A 16,231-nucleotide genomic window follows, 5' to 3' on the forward strand; every position below is an offset into this window, starting at 1 on the left:
TCTTTGATCAAAACAACATATATAATGCGGTTAAAGGAACAAAAGTGTGATACGTTGTACAAGTTCACCAAACCGGCTTCATTATCTTCTTGGTGGTTGACACGTCTTGCTCTTCATCCCATAGTTCTTTCAACTTCCGCTATCTCTTCATTTTCGACTCCCATCCCATGCTTTCTATCTTGTTCTCGGAATTTGAAGGTGTATCTCGGCAAGTTCAGTCAATTCTCTCTCTTCTTCTTTTTCTTCTTCTTCTTCTTCTTCTTCTTCTTCTTCTTCTTCTTCTTCTTCTTCTTCTTCTTGAGATTCCGGTAGATAAGTTTTATTTATTATTGCAGAAAAGGGAAATTCTACCCTTTCTTGTCCGAACTTGAGAGATTCAATATTCTTTATTCGATGGATCTCTACACCTGCACCATTCGAAAAAGTTGCCCTGAATAATATCTGACAATGATCCCTAAGAGAAAGATGTCAATGAGGTAAATAAACGAGCCAACAATAACACTGACATTTCTAAGGTTGCCATACAGTTTCCCTATCAATTTCAAGCAAGCTTAATGACAATGTCAGTTTTCTCAAAGGCAGAAGGGGATATATCATTGAAGATTTTAGCATAGAGACTGTAAGGAATAATATTAATTGAAGAACCAAGATCACATAAGCCAAAATATGACGTGCTTCCAAAGGAACACGATAGTACTGGTTTACCTGCATTCCTACCTTCCATGCAACCCATGATATAAAAGGTAGTTTCTTTTTCTGGTTGGATATCATTATCCATTAGCATCATTATCCATTAGCATTGTTCGTACAAAAAGTTCCTTCACGATATTTATGTGGGGTTTGATCCCACAATGCTTCACCTCTACATTCTTCCTACACTTTCGCGGAAGGTCCATTTCGTTCACCTGTGATTTCTTCCGAGGAAGTGTCGGACACATAATATTAGCAATTTTATATCTTTTATTTATTGCCGACACCAATCTAGTTGATTTGGCCTTCTTAGTGTAATGTTGCAAATTCTCTTTGGGAACCTATATAAACTGAAAAGAATCTTCCAAACCTGTAAAAACACGTCAATCCAAGTGTAGTTCACTACTTATATCTTTCATCTCATTAGACTTCTGTTGCAATCATAATAAAGTTCAACACCTCCTTTAATTATCTCCTTTATCTAACCTCCAAGTTTCATTGTGAAATTTCATATTATCGAGTAGCCCCCAAGCTTGGGTGATGTTATAGACTTATAGTTCATAAAAGCTTTGCCAGATGCAAGGTCAATGGTTTTGTTACACTGACTATCAAGTACTCCATAAAAGAAATGTAACACCATCCATGATGGATAATAATGACAAGGACATTCTTCAACAAGAGTGTGACACCTTATATTTATTTTGATTAAGCTTTCACCTGGTCTTTGTGCGAAGCTCCAATTTTTTTTTGCCTTACTTCATAAGTTTTGCTTTCGGGATAATGGTAGGTGCAAATGCAGTGGATAATTTCTCCTAAGTGTCAACGTTACCAGCAGGCTGATCACATAACCATGATTTCTCTTGATCAGTTAAAGTATGAGAAAATAACTTAAGTTTCATTTCTTCATAATAGAAAGCATTAAGTTTAAATATCCATATATCTCATCAAAAAGTTGAGCATGTTTGTAGGGATCTTCAATACCATCTCCTATGAGTAGCCGACGGTAATTTCCAAATTCACCAGTGGGTCCTGGCCCCAAAGATATAAAAGTACCCCCAAAAAAGGGGCCAGAGACTTTAATAGCGGCAAGCTGGTAAAATTGTTCATATGCAGCCATAGTTGCTCAGAACCTACAAAAACTATTAGAACACAAGAAAAAAATCAAAACTCGAAACAAAGCCCAAAAGTGCTCACCTCCCTGCAATAGCGCCAGAAAATGCTTGATGTCCTGGAAGTGCATAGGGTTTAGTTGTAACCTTTTCGAAGTAAGAGTATCAATCCCACAGGGACCACATGAATTGGAATTTTCCCTTATAGAGATTTATGGAGATGTGCCTGCAAGTTAGCTGCAGATGCAAAGCAAACTGAAGGTGTAAGATTGTAATGAATTTCAAGTTGGGTGTGAACTAAAGAAATAATGCAAAAGAATTAAAAGAGCTCAACAGGGTGAATAAGGCGTCGGAATTGACAAAGGGTTAAAGTCTTCCTAGGGAGTCCATAATTCCCATTCGTACGTCTCTAAGGTAACATATGCCACTACATAATACTAACTGAAGGAAATATGCCCTAGAGGCAATAATAAAGTTATTATTTATTTCCTTATAATCATGATAAAAGGTTTATTATTCATGCTAGAATTGTATTAACCAGAAACATAATACATGTGTGAATACATAGACAAACAAAGTGTCACTAGTATGCCTCTACTTGACTAGCTCGTTAATCAAAGATGGTTATGTTTCCTAACCATGAACAATGAGTTGTTATTTGATTAACGGGATCACATCATTAAGAGAATGATCTGATTGACATGATCCATTCCATTAGCTTAGCACCCGATCGTTTAGTATGTTGCTATTGCTTTCTTCATGACTTATACATGTTCCTGTAACTATGAGATTATGCAACTCCCGTTTACCGGAGGAACACTTTGGGTACTACCAAATGTCACAACGTAACTGGATGATTATAAAGGAGTACTAAAGGTGTCTCCAAAGGTACATGTTGGGTTGGTGTATTTCGAGATTAGGTTTTGTCACTCCGATTGTCGGAGAGGTATCTCTGGGCCCTCTCGGTAATGCACATCACATAAGCCTTGCAAGCATTGCAACTAATGAGTTAGTTGCGGGATGATGTATTACAGTACGAGTAAAGAGACTTGCCGGTAAAGATATTGAACTAGGTATTGGATACCGACGATCGAATCTCGGGCAAGTAACATACCGCTGACAAAGGGAACAACGTATGTTGTTATGCGGTCTGACCGATAAAGATCTTCATAGAATATGTAGGAGCCAATATGGGCATCCAGGTCCTGCTATTGGTTATTGACCGGAGACATGTCTCGGTCATGTCTACATTGTTCTCGAACCCGTAGGGTCCGCACGCTTAAGGTTACGATGACAGTTATATTATGAGTTTATGCATTTTGATTTACCGAAGGTTGTTCGGAGTCCCGAATGTGATCACGGACATGACGAGGAGTCTCAAAATGGTCGAGACGTAAAGATTGATATATTGGAAGCCTATGTTTGGATATCAGAAGTGTTCCGGGTGAAATCGGGATTTTACCGGAGTACCGGGAAGGTTACCGGAACCCCCCGGGAGCTAAATGGGCCATGATGGGCCTTAGTGGAAAAGAGAAGAGGCAGCCCTACATGGGCTGCGCGCCTCCCCCTTCCCCTAGTCCTATTAGGACTAGGAAAGGTGGCCGGCCCCCCTCTCTCTTTTCCCCCTCCGCGAATCCTATTCCAACTAGGATTGGGGGGGGGGGGAATCCTACTCCCAGAGGGAGTAGGACTCTCCTGGCGCGCCACACCTTAGCCGGCCAGCCTCCCCCCTCTAGTCATTTATATACTGAGGCAGAGGCACCCTAGAACACACAAGTTGATCCACGTGATCTATTCCTTATCCGTGTGCGGTGCCCCCAGCCACCATAGTCCTCGATAATACTGTAGCGGAGTTTAGGCGAAGCCCTGCTGCTGTAGTACATCAAGATCGTCACCACGCCGTCGTGCTGACGGAACTCTTCCCCGACACTTTGCTGGATCGGAGTCCGGGGATCGTCATCGAGCTGAACGTGTGCTCGAACTCGGAGGTGCCGTAGTTTCGGTGCTTGATCGGTTGGATCGTGAAGACGTACAACTACTTCCTCTACGTTGTGTCAACGCTTCCGCAGTCGGTCTGCGAGGGTACGTAGACAACACTCTCCCCTCTCGTTGCTATGCATCACATGATCTTGCGTGTGCGTAGGAATTTTTTTGAAATTACTACGAAACCCTATAGTGGCATCCGAGCCTAGGTTATTTATGTTGATGTTATATGCACGAGTAGAACACAAGTGAGTTGTGGGCGATATAAGTCATACTGCCTACCAGCATGTCATACTTTGGTTCGGCGGCATTGTTGGACGAGACGACCCGGACCAACATTACGCGTACGCTTACGCGAGACCGGTTCCCCCGACGTGCTTTGCACATAGGTGGCTAGCGGGTGAATGTCTCTCCAACTTTAGTTGAACCAAGTATGGCTACGCCCGGTCCTTGTGAAGGTTAAAACGGAGTCTATTTGACAAACTATCGTTGTGGTTTTGATGCGTTGGTGAGATTGGTTCTTGCTTAAGCCCATAGCAGCCACGTAAAACTTGCAACAACAAAGTAGAGGACGTCTAACTTGTTTTTGCAGGGCATGCTGTGATGTGATATGGTCAAGACATGATGCTAAATTTTATTGTATGAGATGATCATGTTTTGTAACCGAGTTATCGGTAATTGGCAAGAGCCATATGGTTGTCGCTTTATTGTATGCAATGCAATCGCGATGTAATGGTTTACTTTATTACTAAGAGGTAGTGATAGTCGTAGAAGCATAAGCTTGGCGAGATGACAACGATGCTACGATGGAGATCAAGGTGTCACGCCGGTGATGATGGTGATCACGATGGTGCTTCGTAGATGGAGATCACAAGCATAAGATGATGATGGCCATATCATATCACTTATATTGATTGCATGTGATGTTTATCCTTTTATGCATCTTATCTTGCTTTGATTGACGGTAGCATTATAAGATGATCTCTCACTAAATTATCAAGAAGTGTTCTCCCTGAGTATGCACCATTGCGAAAGTTCTTCGTGCTGAGACACCACGTGATGATCGGGTGTGATAGGTTCTACGTTCAAATACAACGGGTGCAAAACAGTTGCACACGCGGAATACTCAGGTTATACTTGATGAGCCAAGCATATACAAATATGGCCTCGGAACACGGAGACCGAAAGGTCGAGCGTGAATCATATAGTAGATATGATCAACATAACGATGTTCACCATTGAAAACTACTCCATCTCACGTGATGATCGGATATGGTTTAGTTGATTTGGATCACGTGATCACTTAGAGGATTAGAGGGATGTCTATCTAAGTGGGAGTTCTAAAGTAATATGATTAATTGAACTTAAATTTATCATGAACTTAGTCCCTGATAGTATCTTGCTTGTTTATGTTGATTGTAGATAGATGGCTCGTGCTATTGTTCCGTTGAATTTTAATGCGTTCCTTGAGAAAGAAAAGTTGAAAGATGATGGTAGCAATTACACGGACTGGGTCCGTAACTTGAGGATTATCCTCATTGCTGCACAGAAGAATTACGTCCTGGAAGCACCGCTGGGTGCCAAGCCTGCTGCAGGAGCAACACCGGATGTTATGAACGTCTGGCAGAGCAAAGCTGATGACTACTCGATAGTTCAGTGCGCCATGCTTTACGGCTTAGAATCGGTACTTCAACGACGTTTTGAACGTCATGGAGCATATGAGATGTTCGAGGAGTTGAAGTTAATATTTCAAGCAAATGCCCGGATTGAGAGATATGAAGTCTCCAATAAGTTCTATAGCTGCAAGATGGAAGAGAACAGTTCTGTCAGTGAGCATATACTCAAAATGTCTGGGTATAATAATCACTTGATTCAATTGGGAGTTAATCTTCCAGATGATTGCGTCATTGACACAATTCTTCAATCACTGCCACCAAGCTAAAAGAGCTTCGTGATGAACTATAATATGCAAGGGATGAACAAGACTATTCCCGAGCTCTTCGCGATGCTGAAAGCTACGGAGGTAGAAATCAAGAAGGAGCATCAAGTGTTGATGGTCAACAAGACCACTAGTTTCAAGAAAAAGGGCAAAGGGAAGAAGGAGGGGAACTTCAAAAGGAACGGCAAACAAGTTGCTACTCAAGAGAAGAAACCCAAACCTGGACCTAAGCCTGAAACTGAGTGCTTCTATTGCAAGCAGACTGGTCACTGGAAGCGGAACTGCCCCAAGTATTTGGCGGATAAGAAGGATGGCAAGGTGAACAAAGGTATATGTGATATACATGTTATTGATGTGTACCTTACTAATGCTCGCAGTAGCACCTGGGTATTTGATACTAGTTCTGTTGCTAATATTTGCAACTCGAAACAGGGACTACGAATTAAGCGAAGATTGGTTAAGGACGAGGTGACGATGCGCGTGGGAAACGGTTCCAAAGTCGATGTGATCGCAGTCGGCACGCTACCTCTGCATCTACCTTCGGGATTAGTATTAGACCTAAATAATTGTTATTTGGTGCCAGCATTAAGCATGAACATTATATCTGGATCTTGTTTGATGCGAGACGGTTATTCATTTAAATCAGAGAATAATGGTTGTTCTATTTATATGAGTAATATCTTTTATGGTCATGCACCCTTGAAGAGTGGTCTATTCTTGTTGAATCTCGATAGTAGTAACACACATATTCATAATGTTGAAGCCAAAAGATGCAGAGTTGATAATGAGAGTGCAATTTATTTGTGGCACTGCCGTTTAGGTCATATCGGTGTAAAGCGCATGAAGAAACTCCATTCTGATGGACTTTTGGAACCACTTGATTATGAATCACTTGGTACTTGCGAACCGTGCCTCATGGGCAAGATGACCAAAACACCATTCTCCGGTACTATGGAGAGAGCAACAGATTTGTTGGAAATCATACATACAGATGTATGTGGTCCGATGAATATTGAGGCTCGTGGCGGATATCGTTATTTTCTCACCTTCACAGATGATATAACAAGATATGGGTATATCTACTTAATGAAACCTAAGTCTGAAACATTTGAAAAGTTCAAAGAATTTCAGAGTGAAGTTGAAAATCATCGTAACAAGAAAATAAAGTTTCTACGATCTGATCGTGGAGGATAATATTTGAGTTACGAGTTTGGTGTACATTTGAAAAATTGTGGAATAGTTTCGCAACTCACGCCACCCGGAACACCACAGCGTAATGGTGTGTCCGAACGTCGTAATCATACTTTACTAGATATGGTGCGATCTATGATGTCTCTTACTGATTTACCGCTATCGTTTTGGGGATACGCTCTAGAGACGGCCGCATTCACGTTAAATAGGCCACCATCAAAATCCGTTGAGACGACGCCTTATGAACTGTGGTTTGGCAAGAAACCAAAGTTGTCGTTTCTGAAAGTTTGGGGCTGCGATGCTTATGTGAAAAAGCTTCAACCTAATAAGCTCGAACCCAAATCGGAGAAATGTTTCTTCATAGGATACCCAAAGGAGACTGTTGGGTACACCTTCTATCACAGATCCGAAGGCAAGACTTTTGTTGCTAAATTTGGAAACTTTCTAGAGAAGGAGTTTCTCTCGAAAGAAGTGAGTGGGAGGAAAGTAGAACTTGACGAGGTAACTGTACCTGCTCCCTTATTGGAAAGTAGTACATAACAGAAAACTGTTTCAGTGACACCTACACCAGTTAGTGAGGAAGCTAATGATAATGATCATGAAACTTCAGATCAAGATACTACTGAACCTCGTAGATCAACCAGAGTGAGATCCACACCAGAGTGGTACGGTAATCCTGTTCTGGAAGTCATGCTACTAGATCATGATGAACCTACGAACTATGAAGAAGCGATGGTGAGCCCAGAGTCCGCAAAATGGCTTGAAGCCATGAAATCTGAGATGGGATCCATGTATGAGAACAAAGTATGGACTTTGGTTGACTTGCCCGATGATCGGCAAGCAATTGAGAATAAATGGATCTTCAAGAAGAAGATTGACGCTGACGGTAATGTTACTGTCTACAAAGCTCGCCTTGTCGCAAAAGGTTTTCGACAAGTTCAAGGGATTGACTACGATGAGACCTTCTCACCCGTAGCAATGCTTAAGTCTGTCCGAATCATGTTAGCAATTGCCGCATTTTATGATTATGAAATTTAGCAAATGGATGTCAGAACTGCATTCCTGAATGGATTTCTGGAAGAAGCGTTGTATATGATGCAACCAGAAGGTTTTGTCGATCCAAAGGGAGCTAACAAAGTGTGCAAGCTCCAGCGATCCATTTATGGATTGGTGCAAGCCTCTCGGAGTTGGAATAAACGCTTTGATAGTGTGATCAAAGCATTTGGTTTTATACAGACTTTCGGAGAAGCCTGTATTTACAAGAAAGTGAGTGGGAGCTCTGTAGCATTTCTGATATTATATGTGGATGACATATTACTGATTGGAAATGATATAGAATTTCTGGATAGCATAAAGGGATACTTGAATAAGAGTTTTTCAATGAAAGACCTCGGTGAAGCTGCTTACATATTAGGCATTAAGATCTATAGAGATAGATCAAAACGCTTAATTGGACTTTCACAAACAACATACCTTGACAAAATTTTGAAGAAGTTCAAAATGGATCAAGCAAAGAAAGGATTCTTGCCTGTGTTACAAGGTGTGAAATTGAGTAAGACTCAATGCCCGACCACTGCAGAAGATAGAGAGAATATGAAAGATGTTCCCTATGCATCAGCAATAGGATCTATCATGTATGCAATGCTGTGTACCAGACCTGATGTGTGCCTTGCTATAAGTCTAGCAGGGAGGTACCAAAGTAATCCAGGAGTGGATCACTGGACAGCGGTCAAGAACATCCTGAAATACCTGAAAAGGACTAAGGATATGTTTCTCGTATATGGAGGTGACAAAGAGCTCGTCGTAAATGGTTACGTTGATGCAAGCTTTGACACTGATCCAGACGATTCTAAATTGCAAACCGGATACGTGTTTATATTAAACGGTGGAGCTGTCAGTTGGTGCAGTTCTAAACAAAGCGTCGTAGCGGGATCTACATGTGAAGTGGAGTACATAGCTGCTTCGGAAGCAGCGAGCGAAGGAGTCTGGATGAAGGAGTTCATATCCGATCTAGGTGTCATACCTAGTGCATCGGGTCCAATGAAAATCTTTTGTGACAATACTGGTGCAATTGCCTTGGCAAAGGAATCCAGATTTCACAAGAGAACCAAACACATCAAGAGACGCTTCAATTCCATCCGGGATCTAGTCCAGGTGGGAGACATACAGATTTGCAAGATACATACGGATCTGAATGTTGCAGACCCGTTGACTAAACCTCTACCACGAGCAAAACATGATCCGCACCAAGGCTCCATGGGTGTTAGAATCATTACGGTGTAATCTAGATTATTGACTCTAGTGCAAGTGGGAGACTAAAGGAAATATGCCCTAGAGGCAATAATAAAGTTATTATTTATTTCCTTATAATCATGATAAAAGGTTTATTATTCATGCTAGAATTGTATTAACCGGAAACATAATACATGTGTGAATACGTAGACAAACAAAGTGTCACTAGTATGCCTCTACTTGACTAGCTCGTTAATCAAAGATGGTTATGTTTCCTAACCATGAACAATGAGTTGTTATTTGATTAACGGGATCACATCATTAAGAGAATGATCTGATTGACATGACCCATTCCAATAGCTTAGCACCCGATCGTTTAGTATGTTGCTATTGCTTTCTTCATGACTTATACATGTTCCTGTAACTATGAGATTATGCAACTCCCGTTTACCTGAGGAACACTTTGGGTACTACCAAACGTCACAACGTAACTGGGTGATTATAAAGGAGTACTAAAGGTGTCTCCAAAGGTACATGTTGGGTTGGCGTATTTCGAGATTAGGTTTTGTCACTCCGATTGTCGGAGAGGTATCTCTGGGCCCTCTCGGTAATGCACATCACATAAGCCTTGCAAGCATTGCAACTAATGAGTTAGTTGCGGGATGATGTATTATAGAACGAGTAAAGAGACTTGCCGGTAACGAGATTGAACTAGGTATTGGATACCGACGATCGAATCTCGGGCAAGTAACATACCGATGACAAAGGGAACAACGTATGTTGTTATGCGGTCTGATCGATAAAGATCTTCGTAGAATATGTAGGAGCCAATATGGGCATCCAGGTCCCGCTATTGGTTATTGACCGGAGACATGTCTCGGTCATGTCTACATTGTTCTCGAACCCGTAGGGTCCGCACGCTTAAGGTTACGATGACAGTTATATTATGAGTTTATGCATTTTGATGTACCAAAGGATGTGATCACAGACATGACGAGGAGTCTCGAAATGGTCGATACGTAAAGATTGATATATTGGAAGCCTATGTTTGGATATCGGAAGTGTTCCGGGTGAAATCGGGATTTTACCGGAGTACCAGGAAGGTTACCGGAACCCCCCGGGAGCTAAATGGGCCATGATGGGCCTTAGTGGAAAAGAGAAGAGGCAGCCCTACATGGGCTGCGCGCCTCCCCCTTCCCCTAGTCCTATTAGGACTAGGAAAGGTGGTCGGCCCCCTCTCTCTCTTTTCCCCCTCCGCGAATCCTATTCCAACTAGGATTGGGGGGGGGGGGGGAATCCTACTCCCAGAGGGAGTAGGACTCTCCTGGCGCGCCACACCTTGGCCGACCAGCCTCCCGCCCTCTAGTCCTTTATATACTGAGGCATAGGCACCCTAGAACACACAAGTTGATCCACGTGATCTATTCCTTAGCCGTGTGCGGTGCCCCCAGCCATCATAGTCCTCGATAATATTGTAGCGGAGTTTAGGCGAAGCCCTGCTGCTGTAGTACATCAAGATCGTCACCACGCCGTCGTGCTGACGGAACTCTTCCCCGACACTTTGCTGGATCGGAGTCCGGGGATCGTCATCGAGCTGAACGTGTGCTCGAACTCGGAGGTGTCGTAGTTTCGGTGCTTGATCGGTTGGATCGTGAAGACGTACAACTACTTCCTCTATGTTGTGTCAACGCTTCCGCAGTCGGTCTGCGAGGGTACTTAGACAACACTCTCCCCTCTCGTTGCTATGCATCACATGATCTTGCGTGTGCGTAGGAATTTTTTTGAAATTACCACGAAACCCTACACTAACTTGGATACTTGAGTCACTTTCGATATTTGTGATTGGGCAGATCCGGATACAGAATACGCTCAACTCGAGGTAGACTTCGTAGCAGGCACACCACTACTATAGTTTCCACGCCCCGGTCCCACTATGGTAATTAAGGCCTTCCCCATGAATGTGGCCTCACCAAGGGTTCTTCGTTATTTCCCTATCAATTGCAAAGGCGAGGTAGAGAGGCTTTTACCCTCAAATTACCTCAATATCATGACCTTTACAATGATAGTAATATGCTTCGTGGCCTGCGGCAGAAATGCTGAGTGGGGCCCCTTCACAAAATTCACGAAGGCTATTAAACAAAACATTCAACAGAGAATTTCATAATCTTATTAACGTTTCATCTCCTATACATACGAAGCTTCATCCATATCCTCAAGAACTAAGGGAACTACTCACACCTGGAGATGGCAAACATCATACGAATAGCGGTGGTAAACATGGATGGAACAAATGGGTAATACACGTAGTGATCCACAAGGGTTCGGTATAACAACGAGATGGAGATGGATAGTCGTGACGATTACAGTGAAGATGCTTGATGTCACCATACCCTTGCACGAGGTGGTCATGATGGAGATCACTTCCTTGATGATTCCTCCTCTGGATGCCTTCCAGAGGCTAGGGTTCTCTATTCTCGATGTGTTTCTGGAGTCTCTGGGCGTATGTTCCCTGAACCGATCACACAGAGGTGAAGTAGTTGGCCTGGCGGCGCAGCAGCACACGGTATGAGCGCGGTACGAGTGTGCACACTTGTACTATGTGTCGTCAAGTGCTCTAGTTGCCTCCTCACAATTCCTATATTATCCCTCATACTTATTCTTTTATGGTTTGATTGACGTGATTTCATCACCATTTCTTGGCATTGTTTCCTTAAACTCCCAAAGGCATCCGAAAATGGCATCCTGGAGAAAATAGGTAAAAAGAAGTGCACAAACGTAATAAAATCTGAAAAAGCCTACTATGTAGGCTCAAAACAAAGAGTAAAAACATAAAAAAATTGACTCATCAGTACGTCATTGTGTTTGTAGTAGTTGGTAGCAAGTAATGTATATAAGAGATTTCATAATGTGGTGTACAATTGTTGTTCTACGGAGCCATCATTGTTGCAGGGTAGGTTGTAGGCCATAATGTGTACTATTTAGAATAAAATGTTGGTACGGCGATGTTTACTTCAAATGTAAATAATTACTCGTGGCATATGGGTAGAGGTCTACACAACTAGTATCTAAGTTATCAGTGGCGTGTGATATGTAGGGAATGCCATTAGTACATTACTTACTAGGGGTGCACGCCGGTGAGTACGCCACTGATATTTAGGTTACGTGTGGCCTGGACTTCGCATGCCACTAGTAACCAACATGATACTAGTGGCATGCAGGCTACACACCACTAATGGGAAGCGCACACACTTGGTAACCCGCACGCTGCTAGCATGATACTAGTGGCATGCGACCTACACATCATGAATGGGCACTATCAACACGCTAGTAGTAGGCTTTCATATACTGGTGCAGACAAAAAAATCAAAAACCTATTTGCGATGTGGGTCTTCAACAAATGGGTGCTTTTCATTGCCCTTCTAAGATAGATGTCTATCCCAGGGGTTCCCATGTTTATCGATCTTCCTTGTTGTATATAGAGAGCATATCTGCAACTAAAATTAATCCACTTCTTGCACTAAAGCAACATGCACAATGTCATAAAGTTGTGCAGCCCAACAATCTTCGCATACATTCACAATTTCATAGACAAATAAGTATTTCAATATGTTCGGTTCCAACACTTTCATATGCATCTCGTCGTACATTGCAACACATGCATGAGCTTGCAGGCTGGTTAGGTTTTTTTGCAACGTATATTTATTGTCTTATCACTTGGAACACATACGCTAATGGTGCAGGATACTGGTCAACATCCTACGTGGCAACCCTAGAAAAAAATGTTGCACTACATTTATAGACTTGCATACAATGGGCTAGCATGCATTTTTTTATGATAGGCTTCCTATCCAATTTCTATTACAGAAACATTGGGTTCGTACGTGGTAGCATGCATGATTCAGAAGAGCAACATCCTGGTGTAATCCTCAAGGATGGGGAGCCTATGCTCATCATCATAGCCATACATGACGCGGACCATCCTCGCAAAGTTGAGTGACGTGCCGACAAAGGCATGAGATAGTGCTGAATTTGTTCCAGAGAAGCATTCCCTATTCAGATCCTCCCACTCACCCGCGATTATCTCCAGCATGTGTTCCTCCACGTCACCTTGCGAATTTTCTCTCTGATACAACTCCTTGTACGATCCATCGAGTCCTTCTTGCGATTCATCCTACATGATGAAAAAATGTATGATCATGCCAAATTTGTTGAATGTTGACGTGTATACGCACCCAGACAAATATATATGGAATTTATTCAGGTAAAATTATTGGTGGTGCCCAGAAGAATATGTATGACAAATTGTTGGTGTGTTATCACCTTTGCACTACCCATGTCGTCGCAGAGCCTCATGATCTTTGCAGGGCAAGATATTATTCGAAAGATGTAGTCTCTGTTGTCCTCTGTTAAATCATGGCCTAGCATGAAGAAAATATGCAAGAATACAAGAGGTACTCCTGAAGTGATGATGCCGTTTCTTAGATAGTCCTTGGATGTAGGGGCCTGATTAGTAGATAACCATTTCCCCTCGATCATGAATCCATCAAACAAAGTTGCCCACTACAAGAAAAAATGAAGGAAGGTAAGATTAATTCCTTGAGTATAATTTTATTATATATTTTTCTTGTAAATACAACTAGATAATTTCCTTGCATTGCAATAGGACACATATATTTTGTACGTAGTCACCATGATTTACCTATCATTTTAGTTAATATGATTATGTAGTAAAAGGTAACTTTAGTTAGTAATCTAATCGACACTTATTGACTTATCAGTAAACACATTATTTTATTTAGTTAGCCAATAAGATTGGGGGTTGGAACGGTTTTAAAGGAAAACCGTTCGGGTTGATCTTCAAAATCAGAATTGGAGGAGGTGGGGTAGGAAGGGAGAGTACATACAAAAATAAGGAACTTAACACAAATCCTCACATGTTTTTTAATTAACAGAGATTAAAATTAAATGATTTAATACGTAAAAATATGTGAGGTGCTAGGGTTAATATTTAGTTGCTCAGGATAATCAAATTAAAGAAAATGAAGAAGCCTTTTAGCAGACATACAGCTTTCTTGAGATGATTGATAGGGTTCAATCCATGCTCTTTCTTGACCATATCGGAGATGTCATTTGTGACTGTGTAAAGAGCCTTGTAACATGATATCATGTAGCTTGGGAGTGAATCAATGGCTGCAAGATCCCATCTGCCAAAATGTGCATTTATGTTTCAAACTTCAATAAAAGCAATATTTTTATATCATGTATAATGTCTTAACTAATCCATGATTCTTTTATTCCATTAGCAAAGTTATGACATTTTGGTCATAAACAATCTCTAAGATGCAATGCTTTGCACTTTTTTGTAGGAATATGCAATAAATATTTAGAAAACTATTAATCTATGAAAATATTGCATAGATTGCTTATTTTGAAACAATCTTAACAAATCTGCATATATTATACATCAAAGTTAAATAAGTTTGTATATTTGACTGGACATATTTAATACTTCATTTTTTGATGAACAAAGGTAACTATATTACTTCTACAAAATGCATTAAGCTTATTTATTAAGGGAACATCAGTGCTCACGTTTTGATTGCTTCATTAAAGAGGGAGAGCTCTTCTTGTGTGGCGACAAGATCAAAGATGTCATCCACAATGTAGACCATGGAGATGATCTTTGTGGTCTCAACCCGATATCTAGAGAAAGAGAAACCCTCAAGGGCAGTCATGGCCCACATGTACCATTTAAGAACTTGATCCCTTGCAGCCGGTATTTCTTGAGCCAATCCCAGATCAATCCACCATCTTTGAGAAAAGGAAATTTTCATATAGTAAAAACCACCAATCCTTTAGTCATGGGAATACATGAGCAATAAAAAATATGAACTAGTAAATTTGACCACTAGTTCTAGCATTACGCTCTTATCAAGATGATGCGCATATTGAGCATCTTGTGGAAAATTAATCATGGAAGGACACTAGTTTATTATGTTTATACCTCTTAACCTCCTGCCCTTCCCTCTGATGTTGTAACTTCTTAATCTGAAACTCTGCAAGTGCTAGATTCTCAATTGCCATGTTCCTAGTGGGCAAGTTTTGGAGGTAGCTCAGATGGTGCCTTGCCTTGTACTGCATCAGGCTCACATGATAGGGATGGTCTAGTGACTGGCTCACATATCTTGCAAGGTTTGGCTCCAAATACTTAATTGCAAATCTAAGGTGCTTGCTTGAGAATTCATTTGCCTTGTAGAGTGATGATTCTCCCATGTTGAGGTGTGACATGTCTTGCAAGCTCAGTAGCCCTCTAATGTCATTGCTAAGCCCGAGGTTGAAATCACCATTATTGTTCATGAACTTCCGTAGAACATCGTCTGCAACATCGTGGAGAAGGGTATTAGGCACATGTCATAAATAATGAGAACAATACATCTGAAGGGAGGTTCTTAAATGCTCCACAAGGAAACCTTAAAAGTTAAATATTAGACTTGGCTAATCTTAGATTTTTTTTCTAGCAAAGTTATCGTCTAAATTCATTTCATAGGCCAAATTGCACCCAACCTTCCTAAACTTGTGTTTTTATCTAACTCAACATACTAAACGTGTGTGTTACTGACCTGCCGAAAAATAATATCCAGCTTCCCTCATCATCCTCGAAGAAAGGGTTGCATCAAGCAGATCATCACTATGGATGAGATCCACACATGAGCCCATGATGGTATCAATTTCGTCTTGGAAATAGTGGTCGATGCAGAGGCGCTTTAGGTGATCAACAGTTGTCAACATGCCTCCTCTACTCTTCGGAGGTTGTTGCAGCAACGCTTGAACATTCCTTAGGCTTTCCTAGTGTTGTAGAGAGAGCAAACTTCTTTTATAAAAAATATAGAGTTTACAGAAGTGCAATAGATACCATATATTATCTCAGTTTGAAAGTAGATGACGTGATAAAAAATATGCATCCAAAATTCTTCAAGTTTGACTATTAATATATGAATAAAATACTCAGGCTGGCCGGGTGATAGCTCTCACAATAATTTTTTTCAATACAAATACCAGTGATGCCGTAGGTTTATATTTTGTTCAC

At 41.3% G+C, this 16,231-nt stretch overlaps 1 protein-coding gene across 1 annotated transcript in view; it reads right to left on the reverse strand.

The window, feature by feature from the left end:
* Nucleotides 1–12,724: 12,724 nt before the first annotated feature.
* The window catches only part of LOC119314480 (S-(+)-linalool synthase, chloroplastic-like), a 5,589-nt gene continuing 2,082 nt past the window's right edge, over nucleotides 12,725–16,231 (reverse strand). The window contains exons 2-7 of the mRNA XM_037589193.1: nucleotides 15,765–15,990; nucleotides 15,149–15,521; nucleotides 14,737–14,955; nucleotides 14,210–14,348; nucleotides 13,465–13,704; nucleotides 12,725–13,315 (exon numbers count right to left, since the gene is read on the reverse strand). Coding sequence (XP_037445090.1) covers nucleotides 13,043–13,315; nucleotides 13,465–13,704; nucleotides 14,210–14,348; nucleotides 14,737–14,955; nucleotides 15,149–15,521; nucleotides 15,765–15,990 — 1,470 coding nt within the window. The 3' untranslated portion in view covers nucleotides 12,725–13,042. The remainder of the gene's footprint in view (nucleotides 13,316–13,464; nucleotides 13,705–14,209; nucleotides 14,349–14,736; nucleotides 14,956–15,148; nucleotides 15,522–15,764; nucleotides 15,991–16,231) is intronic.

This window comes from Triticum dicoccoides, chromosome 6A (assembly GCF_002162155.2).
Source record: "Triticum dicoccoides isolate Atlit2015 ecotype Zavitan chromosome 6A, WEW_v2.0, whole genome shotgun sequence".
Lineage (NCBI taxonomy): Eukaryota > Viridiplantae > Streptophyta > Magnoliopsida > Poales > Poaceae > Triticum > Triticum dicoccoides.